The sequence below is a fragment of the Micromys minutus genome (assembly GCF_963924665.1).
Source record: "Micromys minutus genome assembly, chromosome: 25".
NCBI lineage: Eukaryota > Metazoa > Chordata > Mammalia > Rodentia > Muridae > Micromys > Micromys minutus.
The window spans coordinates 37,261,515-37,279,497 of NC_137960.1; the positions used below are offsets into that span (position 1 = coordinate 37,261,515).

The 17,983-nt window shown below is 44.5% G+C and overlaps 1 protein-coding gene across 1 annotated transcript in view; it reads right to left on the reverse strand.

Moving 5' to 3' along the window:
* RTN4IP1 (reticulon 4 interacting protein 1) overlaps positions 1–17,983 on the reverse strand; it is a 40,871-nt gene that overhangs the window by 12,073 nt on the left and 10,815 nt on the right. Inside the window, exons 5-6 of the mRNA XM_080937667.1 lie at positions 10,706–10,754; positions 4,842–4,978 (exon numbers count right to left, since the gene is read on the reverse strand). Of these exons, the coding sequence (XP_080793793.1) occupies positions 4,842–4,978; positions 10,706–10,754 (186 nt within the window). The remainder of the gene's footprint in view (positions 1–4,841; positions 4,979–10,705; positions 10,755–17,983) is intronic.

Sequence of the window (17,983 nt, forward strand, 5' to 3'; positions counted from 1 at the left end):
CCCATAAAAATGACTTGTCAGAAATGTGTCCTCTTTATCTTCTGGAATGTTCTTTTTGTGTGTTTTATGTATAGCATCAAGATAATGCACAGAAGAAACAAAAAAGAAAGAAAAAAGAAAAACCAACACCCTCCTCTCAGCCTTCATGTTACCCTGACATGACCCCACCCCAAACTGTCATAATAGACTTCACAGAACTGACAGATATTCAAATCTCTAAATCTAACCTAATACTGTTATAATCCTTTACCATGCTCAAAAGGGATAAAAACTCACCAAAGCTTTTAAGTACTTTCAAACCCAGAGTTCTGTTTAAAAAATGCATGTGTATAACTTAAACAAATCAACTGGAGAATTCCCTCCTGGGTAAAGTTGGTTTCCCTTTACAAATTCATCTGGAGGAAATCAAACATCAAAGCTTCTAAACTAGCTTCAGCCAGCTTCAAGGGTACCAAGTCTTTTGTGGGATTAAACTACAGACAGACAAAAATTAAAGGCTATGCAAGGCAGTAGTGACCTTACCAGAGCATCACGCTTCTTATTAGGAAAGTTTCTACTGTATTCCTAATACATCATATGAGGCTAGTTAAGCTGTGGCAAACTGCAAAAAGAAGTCAGGAGACAAGCAGTAGGCTCAATTATGCCAGGAATGATTAATGGCATGACACTGAGCTAACAAGACATCCATAAAGCCTCCACCTCTGCTTTATCAATCATAGTATAATTGATTGGAAAGAGATTTCAAACTCTTGCTGTAAAATTTCTACAATTTAAACATCAAGTAAGTTGCTACTTTGAGTAAGTCACAAGTTTACTACAGACAGATTCAGAGATTAGCCTATAGACAGAGGTTGTAATTATAATGATCAAGCTCAACTAAACTGTCTGTGCTGGTGTGAATGAGAATGGCCCTGACAGGCGCATAGATTTGAATGATTTGTTTCCAGTTGGTAGAAGTGTTTGGGAAGGATCAGGAGGTGTGGCCTTGTTGGAGATGTACCACTTTGGGTGAGCTTTGAGGTTTCAAAAGCCCATGTCATTCCCAGTTAGTGAATACATTCTCTCTCTCTCTCTCTCTCTCTCTCTCTCTCTCTCTCTCTCTCTCTCTCTCTCTCTCTTATTGATATAAATGCTTTCTTTTTTAAGTTGCCTTGGTCATGGTAACAGCAACAGAAAAGTAAGACACCATTGAAGGAAGACAAAGCAAGAAGAAAGAAATAGGAAGAGAGGGGGAAAGGGGAAAGGCCTGCACTTATAGCCAGAAGAGCCCCTACTGGAAAGGAACAACCATGAAGGCTAATGAAGGCATGAGTACTTGCCAGAGAAGCTAAGGGGACTGTCACACAGATCTGAGAGGTCAGACAAAGTGTCCTTCAGCATTCTGGCTGTCAGGTTCTCCTTTGAAAATGAATCACAAACATTAATACAGTTAAAGGCCAACAGAAGGAAACAGGTTGGCCATGGTCTTTGTGTCATGTTGCTCTTATCAACAGCAAAAAATAGGAGATCAACCCAAACTACTGCTATCCAGAAGCCAATCCTTTGAGACCTATCATGGTTCACCTACCACACCTTACAGAAGCACATGCTCTGACACTCAGATACTTAGCTCTGAATTCTCAATCACATCAGATATGTTCTTGACACAGAAGCTTCGAATGATGTACTTTTGCTTCAAGTAAGAACAACTATTCTTCTAGATTCCCTCAATAATTAAAGAAGGAGCTTGAGAGATGGTCTGGTCCTTAAGGGTATTTGCTGCACCATACTGAGGATGGAGTTTGGATTCCAGCACTGTTGAACAAGATAGCATCTGGTTCGTGCCAAACCCCAGCTCCAGAGGAACTGGAGACAGGAAGATCACTAGTGCTTGCTGGCTTACAGCCTAGCCAAGAAAACATGAATCCCAGGTTCAGGGAGAGATGCTGCCTCAAAGGACCAGGCGGAGAATGATAGAGGATACACTCTTTTGTCCTCCACTTACACAGGCACATGAACTTGCACGTGCGCGCGCACACACACACACACACACACACACACACACACACACTAATCAAATACTACATAGGATTCAATATTTCTGTCTCAATGTTTTTATATTTGTGCTGGACAGACACACGCTAGTGTCATCAGAGAGGAGAATAATTTCTCATGAGGAGCAAACCAGTGCACAGCCTCTGCATCAGCTCACACCTCCAGGTTCCGCCCCACTTGAGTTCCTGACCTATAGAGAGACTATCTTGTATATAGATGTGGCACCTGTCAATAGTAAATCTGAAGGCCTGTGGCTTATGCAAGAAATAGGAGGTGGCACATCTGGGAGGCAGAAAGAATTCTGGGATAGTGTGAGGTGTGGAAGATTCATTTGGGAAGATGTACCAAGATGGTACCTAAGCACAGGTAACCAGCCATGTGGCAGAATATAGATTAGAGTAAATGGGTTAATTTAAGTTATGATCTATTCAGACAAGAACCTAGCTATATGGTCAAGGTACGTATAAATTTATTTTGAGTCTGAGTCTTTTTCAAGGAGCTGGGAGGTAGAACCAGACCTAACTTCTACACTATCCTGACTTTCTTCAATAAACAGTGATATGGAAACATAACCCAAATACACCCTTTCCGCCTCAAGCTCCTCATCACAGTAGAAAGTATAACTAGGACAAATTGATACCAGGACCCTGGAGTACTGCTGTGATGTGAGACCTGACCATGTTGTTTTTGGGGGAACTTGTGGAAGGACTTTGGAACTTTGGGTTTTCAAAGCTTGGTGAACTTCCCTTAAGGGCTCTGTCAAGGCTATTTGCTACTTTGAATTGAGAATCTGAGGTACTGGTCAGCTGACACTGAAGAATATAGACTGTGATTAACAAGAGACCAGAACCTCTGAAATAAAACCTTTGCTTTGCTGGGACAATTGATGGTGGCCAATGGAGCTAAATTATTAGCAGTGACTAAGAAGAGACCACCATCACTGAAGTGAAATCTTTTGGGAAATATTTCCTCAGAGTCTGCACACAGAAGCCGTGTTTGAGGTGACCTTAGTTGTACCTCATGTTGGCAGCCAGACTTTATAATGTGTAAGAGTCACCCAGGCGGTACTGGGCTTGAGGCATGAGGGATCGCGAAAAGCAGCTGAGGCTCGGCACTGTGAGGCCATCAGAGGCCGCAGATGGAGGCTCAGGATTGAAGGGTTCATGGAGAGGAGCTGAGGCTGGGCACTAAGAAGAGAGCCCAGGAAAAGCTATTGGTGAATGTGCAACCCAGCTGCAGCAGAGCCCCTAGCATTTTGGAGATGTCAGTACCATGGCAGAGCACCAAGACCAGCAGCAGCAGTGGAGTGGATCCTGACCAGCTTTGAAAAGTAAAGCCTGTGTGTGCTGCAGAGGGTGGCGCCAAAGAACTGACCCAAGCCCCTTGAAGGACCGCAGAAGACTTTAAACTAGAAAGGAAGGGAGGGAGGGAGGGAGGGAGGGAAGGAGGGAGGGAGGGAGGGAGGGAGGGAAAGAGAGAGAGAAGTGGGGGAGAAGGGGGTGGGTTGGAATTTTACAAACTTCAGATTTTAAGAGACTAGGTACTTTTAAAGAGATTGAATTTGTAAGGCTAAGACTTAGTTTGTAAAATATTTTATATTGTGATATCTTTATTAATGTGATCGTGGGGACAAACAAGAAAGAAAAGGCTGTAGTTTGGCCATGATGTTTGTGTATGAAGCTGGCAAGGAGTCAGTTGTGTTGGCTGGTCTTATGTTGACTTTACACAAACTAGAATCATCAGAAGATAGGGAGGGAAGCTCAACTGAGGAAATCCCCACGTAAGACCAGGGTGTCCATGGGCCTGGAGGGCATCTTCTTAATTAGTAACAGCCAATAAGTACACGCCTCCACAGTCTTGGCCTCCAGGGTCCTGCCCCGTTTGAGTTCCTGTCCTGACTTAACTTCGATGAAGAACAGTGATATAGTACAAGACAAATAAGTCCTTTTCTTCCCAGGTTGCTTTGGCCATGGTGTTTCTTCACAACAATCCTGACTAAGGCAAGCACTAGCCTCTACGACCCCTCCAAGTGGAGTGTAAGCTCCGTGAAGGAGGAGGTGTGTCTGGCTCACCAGTATCCAGTGTCCAGAACAATGCCTGGCAACAGCTGAAGCTCCCTCCATGAAGGGCAGAATACGCAAGGATTTAGCTGGCTGCTCCTGGGAGTACTTCAAAGAGGAGCACCTTGTTTTGCTTTCAACCTTCAAAATTATACTTCTAGTTGGTATGAGCAAAAATAATTGGCTTCTGAAAATGGACTTTAAAAAAGAAAGAACCTCTGAAATTGTAGCCAAATACTTGTGAGCTGTACCTTCAGCTTCAGTTTACCAGACGAACCACAGTCAAGAGCAACAGTGCCTGAGAGGTCTCCCAGGCCCGTCCTATCTACTACCTTAGGCCAAACCACAGGCTGGCTTTCTGGCACTCGGCATGTACCACAATGTTCCCTGCCAGTGTTTATCCTTACACTATTTCCTCTTATGTCCTTACTGAGACTGTGTTTAGTAGTAATCGTGTGGCTTATATCCTCCTCTCTGTTCTTCCTGTAACGTTGCCACAGAAGAACTACACCTCCCAGTACTGCCTTTAGACTTCTTACAAGCCAGCAACAAAAGCTGGTCCATCCATCTATCAGACCATGAATAAAAAGTAACTTCCAAACTACGTACTGTGTGGAATGAATGCAAGGACAGGGATGTTTTTAGACTCTTCTAGAAGACTGCAGCATGTCCAGAAGCTACCAACCGCCCTCAGACTGACACTGTACTGTGCCTCCTTCCCCACAGGAGCACCGCTCTACCACTCACAGTTGTAGAGATTTCAGTTGCTCTTCCACACTTGCCAACGTGTAATCAATGACTTCGTCCGCTCCAAGCTTCCTCACGAGCTCACTGGCATCTTTCGAGCAAACTGCAGTCACATGAGCACCCCACGCTTTCATTACCTACCAAGGGGAGGAGGAGAAGAGGGGAAGAGAAAACATTGGCCCCAGGTGTACACTTACCAGAGTGTAATCTCTAGAGAACTTTTAAGTTCCCCTCTTAACAAGAACTGCAAGACACTACCTATCAGATACGGTACGGTACAAATGTTTGTCAAGAAAATCCCACTAAGATCTCATCGCCCACAGGCAAAACAACCTCACTGTCCTGAAGCTTACGCAAGCGAAGGAAAGAGAAAGCACAGGTAGTCAGTCACACATCCTCAGGAAATGACTAGCTGACAAGCACCCAGAATACAAAACTGCAACTCCTCTTCATTTGCATGACCAGAATGTGTGGAGTCACACAGCACATCTGGGGCTGGGATGACAACCAGACTGGCAAAGTGCCTGCTGGACAAGCATGGGGACCTGAGTTCAGATCCCAGCACCCATGTAAAAGGTCAGGCACTTTGGCAGCATATGCCCGTAGTCCCAGTGCTGGGGAGGCAGAAACAGGAATATCCCTGGAGGTTTTCAGCTAGCCAGTCTAGCAAAATCAATTAGCTCCAGGTTCACGTAATAGACCCTGTTTCAACATACAAATGGTACGTGATGGAGGAGACAGTGCAGGTCTGGCGTCCACATGCGTGTGCACATGGAGATGCGCATCCCCAATACAGTAATCAGATGCCAGATGCCAGATAATTCTAATGTCATCCAGCTTTAAGTATCTGAATTTGCCCTTCAAACCTGATACACTCTTTTTCTATAATATCAGCCTCACAGAGTTAATAGGGGACTATTTTCAGTCTTCTGGCAGGCAAGAGACTTAAAATTTATCAATAAATTTTGATATTAATAGTTACGAATCAGAGTAAGTATGGTGATATCACATACAATGCTTGGGGGCACAGAGCGAAAGGCTCAGAAATCCAAGGCCTCCTCAGGTAGACAGTGCTCAGGTCAGCCTACGCTGCATGACATCCCATCAAGTCAACAACAAAGCATCTCCCCAAATTCCCGTAACCTGAAAAATCCTCGGAAACTGAACCCCTGAGGAACTCTAACGTGTAATTTTTATGTTTGTGGGTTGCAGACAGGGCCTCTTGAGGAATCTGTTGCTTTCAACAGCAAGTCCTGAGCCAAATATGTGAGGTGTGGAACCCGAGATTAAAAGCTCATTGTGGCACCCTCTCCCCAAAATCTATGCAAGACGCTGCTGGGGAGAAGGACTGTAGAGAGCTCGTCTTCCTTGAAGATTTATTTACATTCCTTTTATGCATATGGACGCTTGCCTTGTGTGTGCCACACCCGTGCCTGGTGCCCACACAGGCCAGGAGGGTGCAGGGAAACAAGCCTCAGTCTATGAAGACCAGCCAGCGCTCCAAATGGCTGAGCCAGGCATCCAGCCCCCGTTCTCTTTAAACAGCATTAAGTCCTCAGGAAGACTCTATCACAGCATACAACAGTTCAACCCTTCGCCCCTTAACACCCAGCTTTCCCTAACCCACTGCACTAGCTAGTGACCGTTATACTAAGAAGCTTAGAGAGGAAGTTGTCATGTAAAGGGAAGTCTGAGTATGTCAAATCCTTAGAAGGCAGATACACCGGGAGCCAGAGGTTTTTCTTGTGTCCTGTCTCAGCACACACCCTTCTCCTTTTTAAGTCACCTTGTTCTTGATGTTTCACAGTAATCAATTCCTGGTATTTAAAACATGCCATCCAACTACGCAGTCCTGAGGCATAATATAGTTGTGCTCATTTTTAAAACGTGGAGTAGGGGAGGAGAACTCTTCTAACCATGGGATACTGTTTTATCCCTTTGTTATAATTTTATAATTTATCCATGGAAGAATCTAGGCCATTTGACCTGCAGCGCTGCCCTACAGTTTGGAGCCTCTGATTGCAGACGGCAGTTCTGCATGGTGCTGTGTCCCACACTCTGAAGACTAGACAAGACGGGGATCTAACAAAGCCAGAGACTTCAGCAAGCTGCCAGCACTCCGGGCGGCCAAGTAGTGAAGTTCAAATGCCATCCCTTTTCACTCAATGGTTGGAATTAATGAAGAAATGCTTCCTTCTAACGTGATAGGGTCTACTCAGTCATACATTTCACATAAAATGGTAGAACAAAAGCTCAGGCAATATGTACATGATAGGTCACTTGCCTAGCAAGCAAGGAGTGGAGGGATAATGGAATGACAGTAATATTTATTTCCCTCTATCAATTTTTAATGTGTTCTTCATAACCTTCCAAAATTTAACTTTAAAAAAACAACAACATCAACTCATGAATTTAAATATCTTTATATGGACTCAAAATTCTATAATTCTCTTTACAGAAACTGAAACTGTCACACCTTTGGCAGTCTCTAAGATGGCTCCCACCTCTGACACAGATCTAAAGGTTTTGATAGTGTCCCCACTGTTTGGTGACACTGAGGCTCACTCACACACTGCACCCTCTGTAACTTCCCATTTCTCTAAGCGGCTCCGCATTCTTCCATGGGGAAGTAATACCACAAGAGTTGTCTCACACACCCATATTCAAAAACTGATATCCTTGCTGATAATCACATTCAGATGGGAGACTCGGGCTGAGGACTGACTGGGGGGGGGAGCGGTGGTGGGGAGAGCGTGGCACGCAGGGAGCTGGGGGGGGAGCGGGGTGGGGAGAGCGTGGCACGCAGGGGGCTGAGTCCAATCCCTAGAACCCTTCTCCAGAATATGGCTCATGCCTGTGGTGATTACTTTGTATAACTGTTGAACTAGGCATTTTTATCACGTATTTTTTTTTAGTTATATTTCACAGCAGAAAACTTTAAAAGACTTTCTAAATTTATGTACACATGTCTATGTGAGTGTAGACCATGTGTGCGGTGCCCAAGAAAGCCAACTATTTGTGTTCTTATCATAACTACAACTTAAATGAGTGACTATCACTCAAAGGAGAGGCACTAGGGGTGTGGCGCGGTGGTACAAAGAACCATGAACTAAAACCTCCAAAATGACCAGCTCGACTTTGCCTTTAATGGGTAAGTGGCAGCAGGAGCTGCCTATCACAGCCTGATTCTCTACACCCCAGCATCTGTTCATTGTTAGTGTTCTATTTAGTTACAGCCACCCTAGCAGGCATGCCATGGCACCTTGAAGGGGATCCCTTCAGGTGTCACACGAGGAAGCAAACCTCGAGAAGAGACAAAGATGAACTTGGTGCAGGTTGACTGTCAACCTGGATTAAATTTATTATTATTATCCCCTGTGTAATTTGGGGAAGTTTCCTGGTGCGATGCAGTTCATGGCACATGAGGAAGTGGAAGTACATTGAAATACAACTCAAGAAGATGGGTTCTTGAGATAGACCACCTGTACTAGCTTAGGGGCCTAAGAGTCTGGCCTGATCTGGTCACACAGTTAGCAAAGATAAAATTTGGGCTATTAGCCACCTCTAGTCCAGGCTGTGAGAACCTCTGGCTATGCAGATAGCACAAGGGTCATTCAGACTATTAGGTACGTCTTGCCCTGGTTGTGGGAGCTGGGGGACTACCTAGCTGTAAGGTCATTTAGATACCAGCTACCTCTGGTCCTGGCTGCAGAAGCTTGATATGTCCTAGCCCAAGAGATAACACAGATCACCAGGCTGTTAACCACCTCCAATTCTCAGGTTTCAGGGTGGAAAAACAGGTTTTTCATCTTGTCATTAGAAAGCCAATCCTGTATGCGTAACATTCCTGGTTTCTCTGGAGATGTGTGGGCACAAGGACCTTCCTGCTGTGCTCAAAAGTTTCATTGTAGTTTTGAGTGACATTTCCCAAAGGAGGAATGCTCAGTGGCTTCCCATGAACTTACAGGCCATTTCCATGAGCTCTTTCAACAACAGTTGACGGGAGGTTTTCCTGTTTTTATTAGTGCATATTAACTGGACACAATAATGTGCCTCATTGTGCTTTGTTTCTTTAACACAGAATCTCACTATGTAGCCTTGGCTGGCCTCAAACCTTCCAAGATCCTCCTGCCTCAGCCTTCCAAGTTCTGGGATTATAAGCATTTACCACCATGTTTGGCATATTTTCTGGTTTAAAAGTGGTATTGGGTTTGTTGTTGTTCAAGTGTGGATTTTTTCTGTAGTATGGAGATCAAACCCTTTTCAGATTAATAACTTGTACATACTTTGCATAGTGTGATGGTTAATACTGACTGCTAACTTGTCAGGGTCTGAAGTCCCCTGGTGACAAGCCTCTGAGCAGGTCTGGGAGGGATTATCTAATCAGGTAGATAACTGAGGCGGGAGACCCAGACTGCATAGGAAGGAGAGAGCTAGCTGAGCAGCAACATCCATGGCTCTCCGCTTCCTGGCTGCGTGTAAGATCAGCTGCCCCAAGAGTCTGCTGCTGTGATTCCCGACCCGGAACTTCATCTGTCACAGCCACAGGGAAAGCACCTGGCACGTGGGCTGCTTTTTTTTTTTTTAATCCCTTGATTGTGCCTTTGATGTATCAAGATTTTTAACTTGATAAATTCAACCTACTTGCTTATGTTTTCAGTATCACATCTAAGAATGTGCTGCCAAATCTTAGGGGATAGATATTTATAGCTGGTTTTCCTAAGGGTTTTTACAGTTGGTGTTCTTCATGTTTAATCTTTGATTCACCTTGAATTATTTCTGGGTATCATTTGGGTCCAATTTGCTTCCTTTGTATGTGGACATCAAGTTGTCTTACCATACATACACACACACACACACACACACACACACACACTGAGGGAGGTAGAGAGGAGGGAGAGAGATCTGTCTTATGCCACTATCCCAGTATTTAGATTACTCTAGCTTAATAGTAAATTTGAGGTTTGGGAAATTTAGAAATAATCTTATGTCTTTTTAAAAATTTGGCTACTTAGATTACCTTGCAATTGTATCTACATTTTAAAATAAACCTGCTACATATGGGGGGAAAAGGCAGTGACCTTTTTTTATTAGCTTTATATTGAATACATAGATCACTCTGAAAGCACACTAGCTTTTTAAATAATATTCTTGCTACCACATTTTTCTATGTAGTTTAGAATGAGCTCAATACTTTCTACAGAAAGCTTGTCACATTCTTGACCGGGAAGCAGCAACAACTTTTGGTGTATGCTGCTTACTGCAAACTCCTATCTACAGCCACCACGGTTCCCCCTAAAGGAACACTCAACCACTTTAACTTAACTGTTTTACCTTTTCCATGTTAAACTCCTGGAGAGGCTAATGTTTCCTTTAATTAGGTAAGTCCATTCAGGTCACTGACATTCAAAGGCATTTCCTAGATGCCCTAGCTTTCAGTTACAGTGTTAAAAACTGGCTAAACCCAATCTGGGGAGTACAGCATCTCAGCTCACAGACTAAGATCCGTTAGAGAGGAAGTCAGGGCAGGAACTCAACAGGAACTAAAGCAGAGGCCATGGAGGAATGCTGTTCATTGGCCTGGTTCATTCCCACGGCTTGTTCAGCCTGCTTTCTTTATACAGCTCAGGACCACCTGTTCTGGGGTGGCACCATCCACAGTGAACACTAATCAAAAAAATGCCCCAGGGACACGCTCATAAGCCGATCTGATAGACATCCTCTCTTCCTAGGTAACTATAGTTGGTGTTAACAAAACTAACAAGTACACTAGACTCAGCTTTCGAGGAAAGTAATTTATAAAATACAAATTTATAAATTCATATGAACAAAAATCTTCCTAGTCACAAGATTAAATCTTTTACCTGTATCGCAAAAGTACCAACTCCACCTGAGGCTCCCAAGACTAGCACACTGCAACAGAAGAGAAAGCAGAGCGTGAGACTGGGCAGGCACACCTGGTGAGCAGGCCTCTGCAGACCCAACTTCCTCAGTGACAAACATTCCCCAACGCAAATAAAGTCATCCTCCTTCCCAAGGCTTCACCAAAAAGCTGCGGATAGTTAAAAATGAAACCTTTGCAAACTCTTAACTGAGAATACAAAACACTCACAGACCAACAATTCACTTCTGCAGGCAGCTTGTTTGGTGCTTTGTAACCTCCACTTCACAATCAATTATTCTAAGCTAACGTTAGCACACTTCTCTGTAAGGAGGAAACTTCTCTCAGAAGTCACATTCCTGACCACATTCCTGCCAGGTAGAAGGAGCACCTGTGCTCAGGCATGTCTTGCTAGGCTCATCAACTGCCTCAGACAGACTCATCCGCTGAGTTCCTGTGGCAGCCGAGGGCTGTGTCCTGTCAGCACAAGCATCCTGGGCTCTGGCTCTTACCACAGCTACACAGGGCACCTCCTGCCACTTGAGACCTGGGCTGGGGGAGACAACGACTTAGCCTGGAGTCCATGGAGAGAGGGGCAGAGGTAAGAAGGAAGGGAGAGAGGCTCATCTCTAAATTTGTGACTCTCCTAAAATGTAAGGCAAGGCTAGGTATGTGTAGGCAAGGAGAAGGATACAGAGCCACCATCCATTTCCCAAAGAAGTCTGTGATCGGAAAGCATCAGGCAGGCAAAATGGTTCAGTGGGTGAAAGTGCTTGATGTGAAAGTCTGACCACCTGAGATTTACCATCGGCACCCACGGGAGGAGGGGCGAGCAGGGCAGAACAAAGTCCTCAGAGTTGTTGTCTTGCCTCCATATGTATCTATGGAACATGCATGTGTACACACACACAGAGGAGGGGGTGGGGAGGACACAAGCACACACACAGAGGGGGTGGGGAGGACACACACACAGAGGGGACAGGAGATAGAGAACCTGAACAGCGTGGTCTCAAATGCCTAGAACATTGTATTGAACTTTACGGTTCTGTGCTCCCAACAGAGGAGGAAGGACACTGCAAATGGTTGCATAGTATCTGATACTGTATTAATAATATGGAAGGCTATTTTATGAAAATTCTGAGAAAACACTCTCCTGAGGTAATGGAGGAGCGCCTGCCGACTGTCTACCACTATCATTACAAAACTACCAGTTATGGGCCTCTGTCTTCACTACGAGACAGTGTAGGATTTGCCACCTACCACTAACCAGTGCGCCGAGCCTTAGAACGCACCCTGCCTGTAATCTTAGCTAGTTCGTCTTTCCTGTCCCTCACTCAAATCACAGAGGCTGATTATTATCATCTCTTATGTGTTCAAAGTTATCACTATAATTTCCAAGCCAGCTGTGCCCTTTGAAATACCATTAAATATAATTAAAAGAAGTCTCCTTGAAAACCACATTACTTCTAGAAGTGGTTTTCATCTCAGAACTATCACTAGTGAAGAGCAGATGACACGCTGAAGATGTCCCGCCTGCTCTACACCTCAACCCCAGGCTCTAGCTTTAGCTTTCCTACATGGGGAAGACCATGGGAAGTGTCATACAGCTGAGGCGCTGGGACCACCTGGAATCCCAGCACTCAGGAGGCTGAGGCAGGAGGATTGTAAGCGCAAGGTCAGCCTGAGCAACTCAGTGAGACCCTGTCTCAAATCAAGTCATGTAAACGACAACAAAACAACTGTCAGACAGGTATCCAACAATTAATTTACCCACCAAAGATTTGACCTTCACCTTTTGATTATTATCTAAGTTAGTCAAGCTCTCCTTCAATAACATCACACTTTTCTTTTACTCTATATTAAGACAGAAAAAAGACAAGCATTTTGTCAAGTTTTGAGTTGTCTACCACCTGGTGACTTTGAGTCACAGGTTACTTGTTTAAGAAAATGCCTTTCTGGTGCCTTGAGAACATTCCCTATGGAAGCCACAGGTCAGGGCCATTTCCCCTAGAAACAGCCCAGCATCCCTCTGCCCGGTGGGTTTGTCCGCTTCTATAGAAGGGGCGGGGAAAGGAGGACACTTGGCAGACAGGATTAAACGAATATCAAATATAATGGCTGCCTGGGGTCCAACTGCCAGATACATCTCTGACCTCCTTCCTGTCCGCTCGTCTCTTCCCTATAACCCTTAATCTGAAGCAGCCTCACTTCCTAACGAGCAAAATTACCTCATGAAGGAGGGCTTGGCAGGAGAGTGGGGTTCTGCAACCAGTGTCAGTTCCCAAAACTGCCACCTGAGGGCGCCCTCAAAGTACAAACGAGCCCAGAAGCAGGCTCAAGACGTGATGGAGACCAAGGAAGTGGTGAGACATTGAGGGAGAAGACACACATTTTTCTGGCCACACAAACTTTAGCTTTGTGTAGGGTCAGGCAGGGCCTATTCTTTTTTCAAACAAAGTCAGTCTCTAAAAGGACAGCAGGCAAAATTAATTCTAAAGCCAGCAATAAGCTGATGCTCTGAGGCTAGCCTAACGGTATAAGGTACCTCCCAGCCCCAGGGAAGAGCACCGTGGTGCCCACCCTCACTCACAAGCAGCCTTCCCTCTTGTTTTCTTTCCAAGCTTGCTGTATGACCACACTCCACATGCAAACCCAACCAAAGTTAAGATGTTGGCACGGTGAACAAAACTGTTTGCTATTTTATACCTATGGTTCGCAGCCTTTGAGACAGTTCGTGTGTGGAGAGCCCATCATAAAACTGTTTTCATTGCTATTTCACAACTGTAATTTTACTACTGCTATAAATCACAATGTAAACATTTTTGGAGACAGATGTTTGCCAAAGGGGGTTAAACCCACAGGTTGAGAACAACTGGCTTCTATAAGAAAAAGCCCAAGAGAATTGTAATTCAAGACTGTCCAGGTCTTAACACATGACCCCTCACTTCACAGACCACAGCGTACTCTGAAAACTCTGAGGACTGAATTATTATAATGTTCTTCTCTGTGGTTGAGACAGAGAATTAGGTAGCACTGCTGGCCTCAGACTTGCTATGTAGCTGAGGGTGGTCTTGAACTCCTGTTCCTCCTATCTCAGCCTCCAGAGTGGTGTGGTTACAGGCATGTGACACCATACTTGCTTTCTTAAACTCTGAGTCCTAGCCTGCTCTGTCATTCCTGTCCAGTGTCTGGAGTCTCTCCAAATAGGCCGACAATATACTGATTTCGCAGTGGTTTCTTTGGAGCGTTGGATCAGCAGCTAAGGACACTTACTGCCCTTCCAGAGGACCTGAGTTCAGTTCCCAGCACCTATGTCAGGTGGCTTTCAATCGCCATAACTATAGTTCAAGGAGATCAGACTTCTGGCTTCCACAAGTGCTCTCACATATGTGGCATACATTCACACACACACATAACCACAAGCAAAACTAAAATACATCTTTAAATAACCAACACACTCAACCATGAGGGAGCCAGAAGGAGGAACTTACCCTTAAGTGTCTGTTCTGCGTTGGCCTGAAGAAACCTGGTCTGCAGACGTACAGATCTCGGTCCTGCCTCTTGGCACGCTTTCTAACCCAGGTGGAATAGGCTTCCCTGATTCCCCACGTGATTAAAATGCTATTAGACCCCAATGGCTTAGAAACAAAGATATTAAATCTGGCTACATTCTCTACAGGTAAAAACCATGACCTTTGGAAATAAGAATGTTGCTGCTGATGACCTGCATGAGTTTCAGGAGCGACTCTCAGTGTGGGAGCACAGAGACAGGTGAAGCCGCAGCCTCCACATCCCAGCACTATATGCCACTTACTTAATATGCACTAAAGCGGATAAGAAACTTTGCCTAGTGAGATAATACAGTTACAAAACAAACCAACTGAGCAGGACTAAGCGGCCTGGACTGGTTTCCTTTCCTTCTAAATCTCTGTAATTCATGCTGACATTTCCCAGTTTACAGAACAGTCCATGTATGAGTTAGACATCTGAAACGTAAACACACTTTTCCATGAACACAAAGCTATTTATACACTTTGGCAAATGCCCAGGGTAACTGCTTCTAACCCATAATGGATAAAGAACTTCAGACACCGACGAGCAAAGGTTCTATTATCTAAGATTATTCAGAATTTTGACGAGACCTTGAGATAGATCTTCAAGTAGGACAGGCCCTAGGAACAAGCAGATCACTAGCTCTTTGGGTCATCCTCAGAAGCAGATTGAAGGTTGGTGGTAACAGAGATGAGAAGCAGGATGCTCAGGGCAGGATGAACTGCTAGGTTCACTGTTAAGGTGAGCCTTTCACCCACACAGGAGCCCTGGCAGATCTGCACACAGAGACTTTGTACAATTTAACAAAACGAAGATAGGACAGCCATAATCGGCTAAGACAGAGGTCTCTTCCCTGCCCTCCACTAGCTCCTTCATCCTGCCCTCTACCAATGATACTAGATTTGGCTGATAAGTTGACTTCGGAGACACAGAGGTCTCTTCCTATTTGTGGTTTCACATTCTATGGTTATAATTACTCACCCTCAACTGTGGCCCCAAAACAAAACAAAAAAAAATTCAAAATTATAGAAATAAATTATGTGTAAGTTTTAAATAACTTTAACAAGAGCACATCGTAAAATGATTCTGTTTATCTACAGATTCAAAATCTACTGGGGAAGTTATCCTTTATGCATAAGAGGCGCTGGTGTCCATTTGCTTTGGATTTAGTGGGAAATACTGTCTGTGTTTCCAAGTCATTTCTGCATAGAATTAAAAGTTCTTGCCAGCTGCTATGACTTAATAATGCCTCCCAAGCCAGGAGTAATAGTGCAGGCTCAAAATCCCAACCCTCGGGAGTCTGAGAAGAGCAAATGTTGAAAGTCAGCCCAGTGTACAAAAAGAGCATACTTCAGACTGGCAAGATGGCGCAGCAGGTGGAGGGCCTGAGCTTCATCCCTGGAACCTAAAGGGAAAACTCAGTTTCAACAAAAGTTGCCCTCTGCCCTCTGCCCTCTGCCCTCTGCACGTGAGTGTGTGATGTGCACCAACACATCACCCCACACAGAGCTTTTTCTTTAAGAGTCTATAAGAGGGCCCCCAGCTGGTGACAATGCTTGCTGTCAGGATGGAAACCCTGAGTGTGAACCCCAGGGGGAGGTGGAAGGAGAGAACAAACTTTTGCAAGTTGTCCTAAGACCTCTGGGTGCATGCTATGACACGTTTACCCACAGACACACATATACATAAATACAACTTTAAAAGCAAACACAACTTTAAATTTTTCAATGCAGAGGAAGAATCCAATGGGAGGCTTGTTTTCCACAAGTTATGTTTAAGATACAAAGGGAGGAGCTGGCTGGGGCTCAGTAGAGAGGCTACAGTTAGATACAGACCTGTGCATTACCGAGACCTAGAGGGAAGTCAGGGGCAGTAGGTGAGCTAAGCCTAGGAGACAGAGAAGAGGGCATGCAAGCCCTGGAACAACAGCAGACTTAAACAGAAGAAAGGGACAGTGCTCTTTAAGAGATAAGAAAGTCCAGCACTCTTGAACAGGCAGGAGGATCACAGACTGAGCACCTGACCTCATGAGGGCAGCTGCCAATGACTGGGGAGCTCAGAGGGGGCCACAGGACAGTGAGGGGGAATGCTTTCTAACCCTCAAAGACAACAAGCCAAGGTACTTGCAAAGCTAGTCTGTAAGGCCTGAATTGTCAAGGAAGGCTCAACAACTTTTTCACTGAGCACTTCCAGCTCCCCAGGAGAAGCAGCCAGGAGTTGGGGCACATTGTTTGCTTAGCACTGACCAGGCCCAGGCCTCAGCAGGCTCTCTTCCAGTCCCTAGCCACACGATTCCAAAGCAAGAGCGTTTCTGGGCGTGCTTTCTTCTGGCTCTCCCGGGTAGCCAAGCAAACAGATCAGGGTCAGATGCAGATGAAAACCCAGAGCTCACAGGAGCAGCAGAAACAGAGTGGAAAGAAACAAGGGTGGAAACGGAAGAACAGGCACCTGAAGGCACAAGGAAGGAAACTGGGGGATCACCAGCTGGACATGTTAATTCCAAAGTAAGCACACTTTAGGGGTGGGGAGTGAATGTTGTTAAATTTCAGCCTGATTAATTCTGTAAACAGAATAAGAACCTAATTTACATTACCTCACAAAATTCCTCTGTCAAGGATCCTAATCTCAGAATAAAAAGCAAACCAAAACACCCAAACCTGCCAAGTATTCCTATCAATGAATTAAGTTTCAAGTGAACACAATTAAAAAGTGAAATTTATTTTGTGGAGCAGGTATACTATAATCTCTAACACTTTTTACTACTTCTGCCAAACAGAGTGAAATACATTTTTCCAGCAAGAGATAAATTTCTGGTAGCTGTGTGCCCACAGCTCTACCAATCAATAAAACTGTTAAATTGTATCACATTTTTAAAGTGAGGTATAAAAATTTACAACTTGGAGTTTGAGAGGGAGAACATGTGTATGACTCAAGGTTTCTATCACACACACACACACACACACACACACACACACACACACACACACAAATGTTTACAGCATTAAGGTACTCCCATTTCTTGTGACTGTCACACTAAGTAATGGGAGAGGTAGGCTGTTATTGTAACTCACATGTAATGATTTCATCAAGCTGATATTTCCATCAAGTGCCAATTGCCACAGTTACAATGTTTGTCCTGTCCTCCAAAACTCTGCTTTCTTAACTCCAAGTGAAGGGGCAGGAGGTATTTTAGGTCGTGTGGACAGAACCCTCATGAATGGTCCTTCTGAAGGACCTCCCAAGGATCTTGGCCTTTCCAGCATGTGGAGTGTGTGTACACCCACCAGAAGTTCACCCTTCAAACACTGAATCAAGGTTGCAGTACTTTGACCTTGGACTTTCTAGACACCAGAAATGTGAGGAATATATTTCTGTTGTTATAAACCACCACTTTTTAATATTTTCTTCTAGAAGCAGGAAGGAAGCGAGGCACCAGGCCCTGTATCATGAAAAGAAGTCCTGACGTGAATTACTGAGGCTCCTCACGGAATCACACTCTAGTTTAGTTCTCATGGGGGCTACATCAGTTAACAGATCCAATCTAATATCTTTATTTAATAACCTTGGGGCTGCCAAGATAAATCCCTGGGTTAAGGCATTTGCCATAAAGTCTAAAAAACTGAGTTTGTTGTCAGAACCTATGTGGTGGAAAGAACCAACTTCTAAACACTGTCCTCTGAACTCCATATATATACTGTGGTATGCGCAT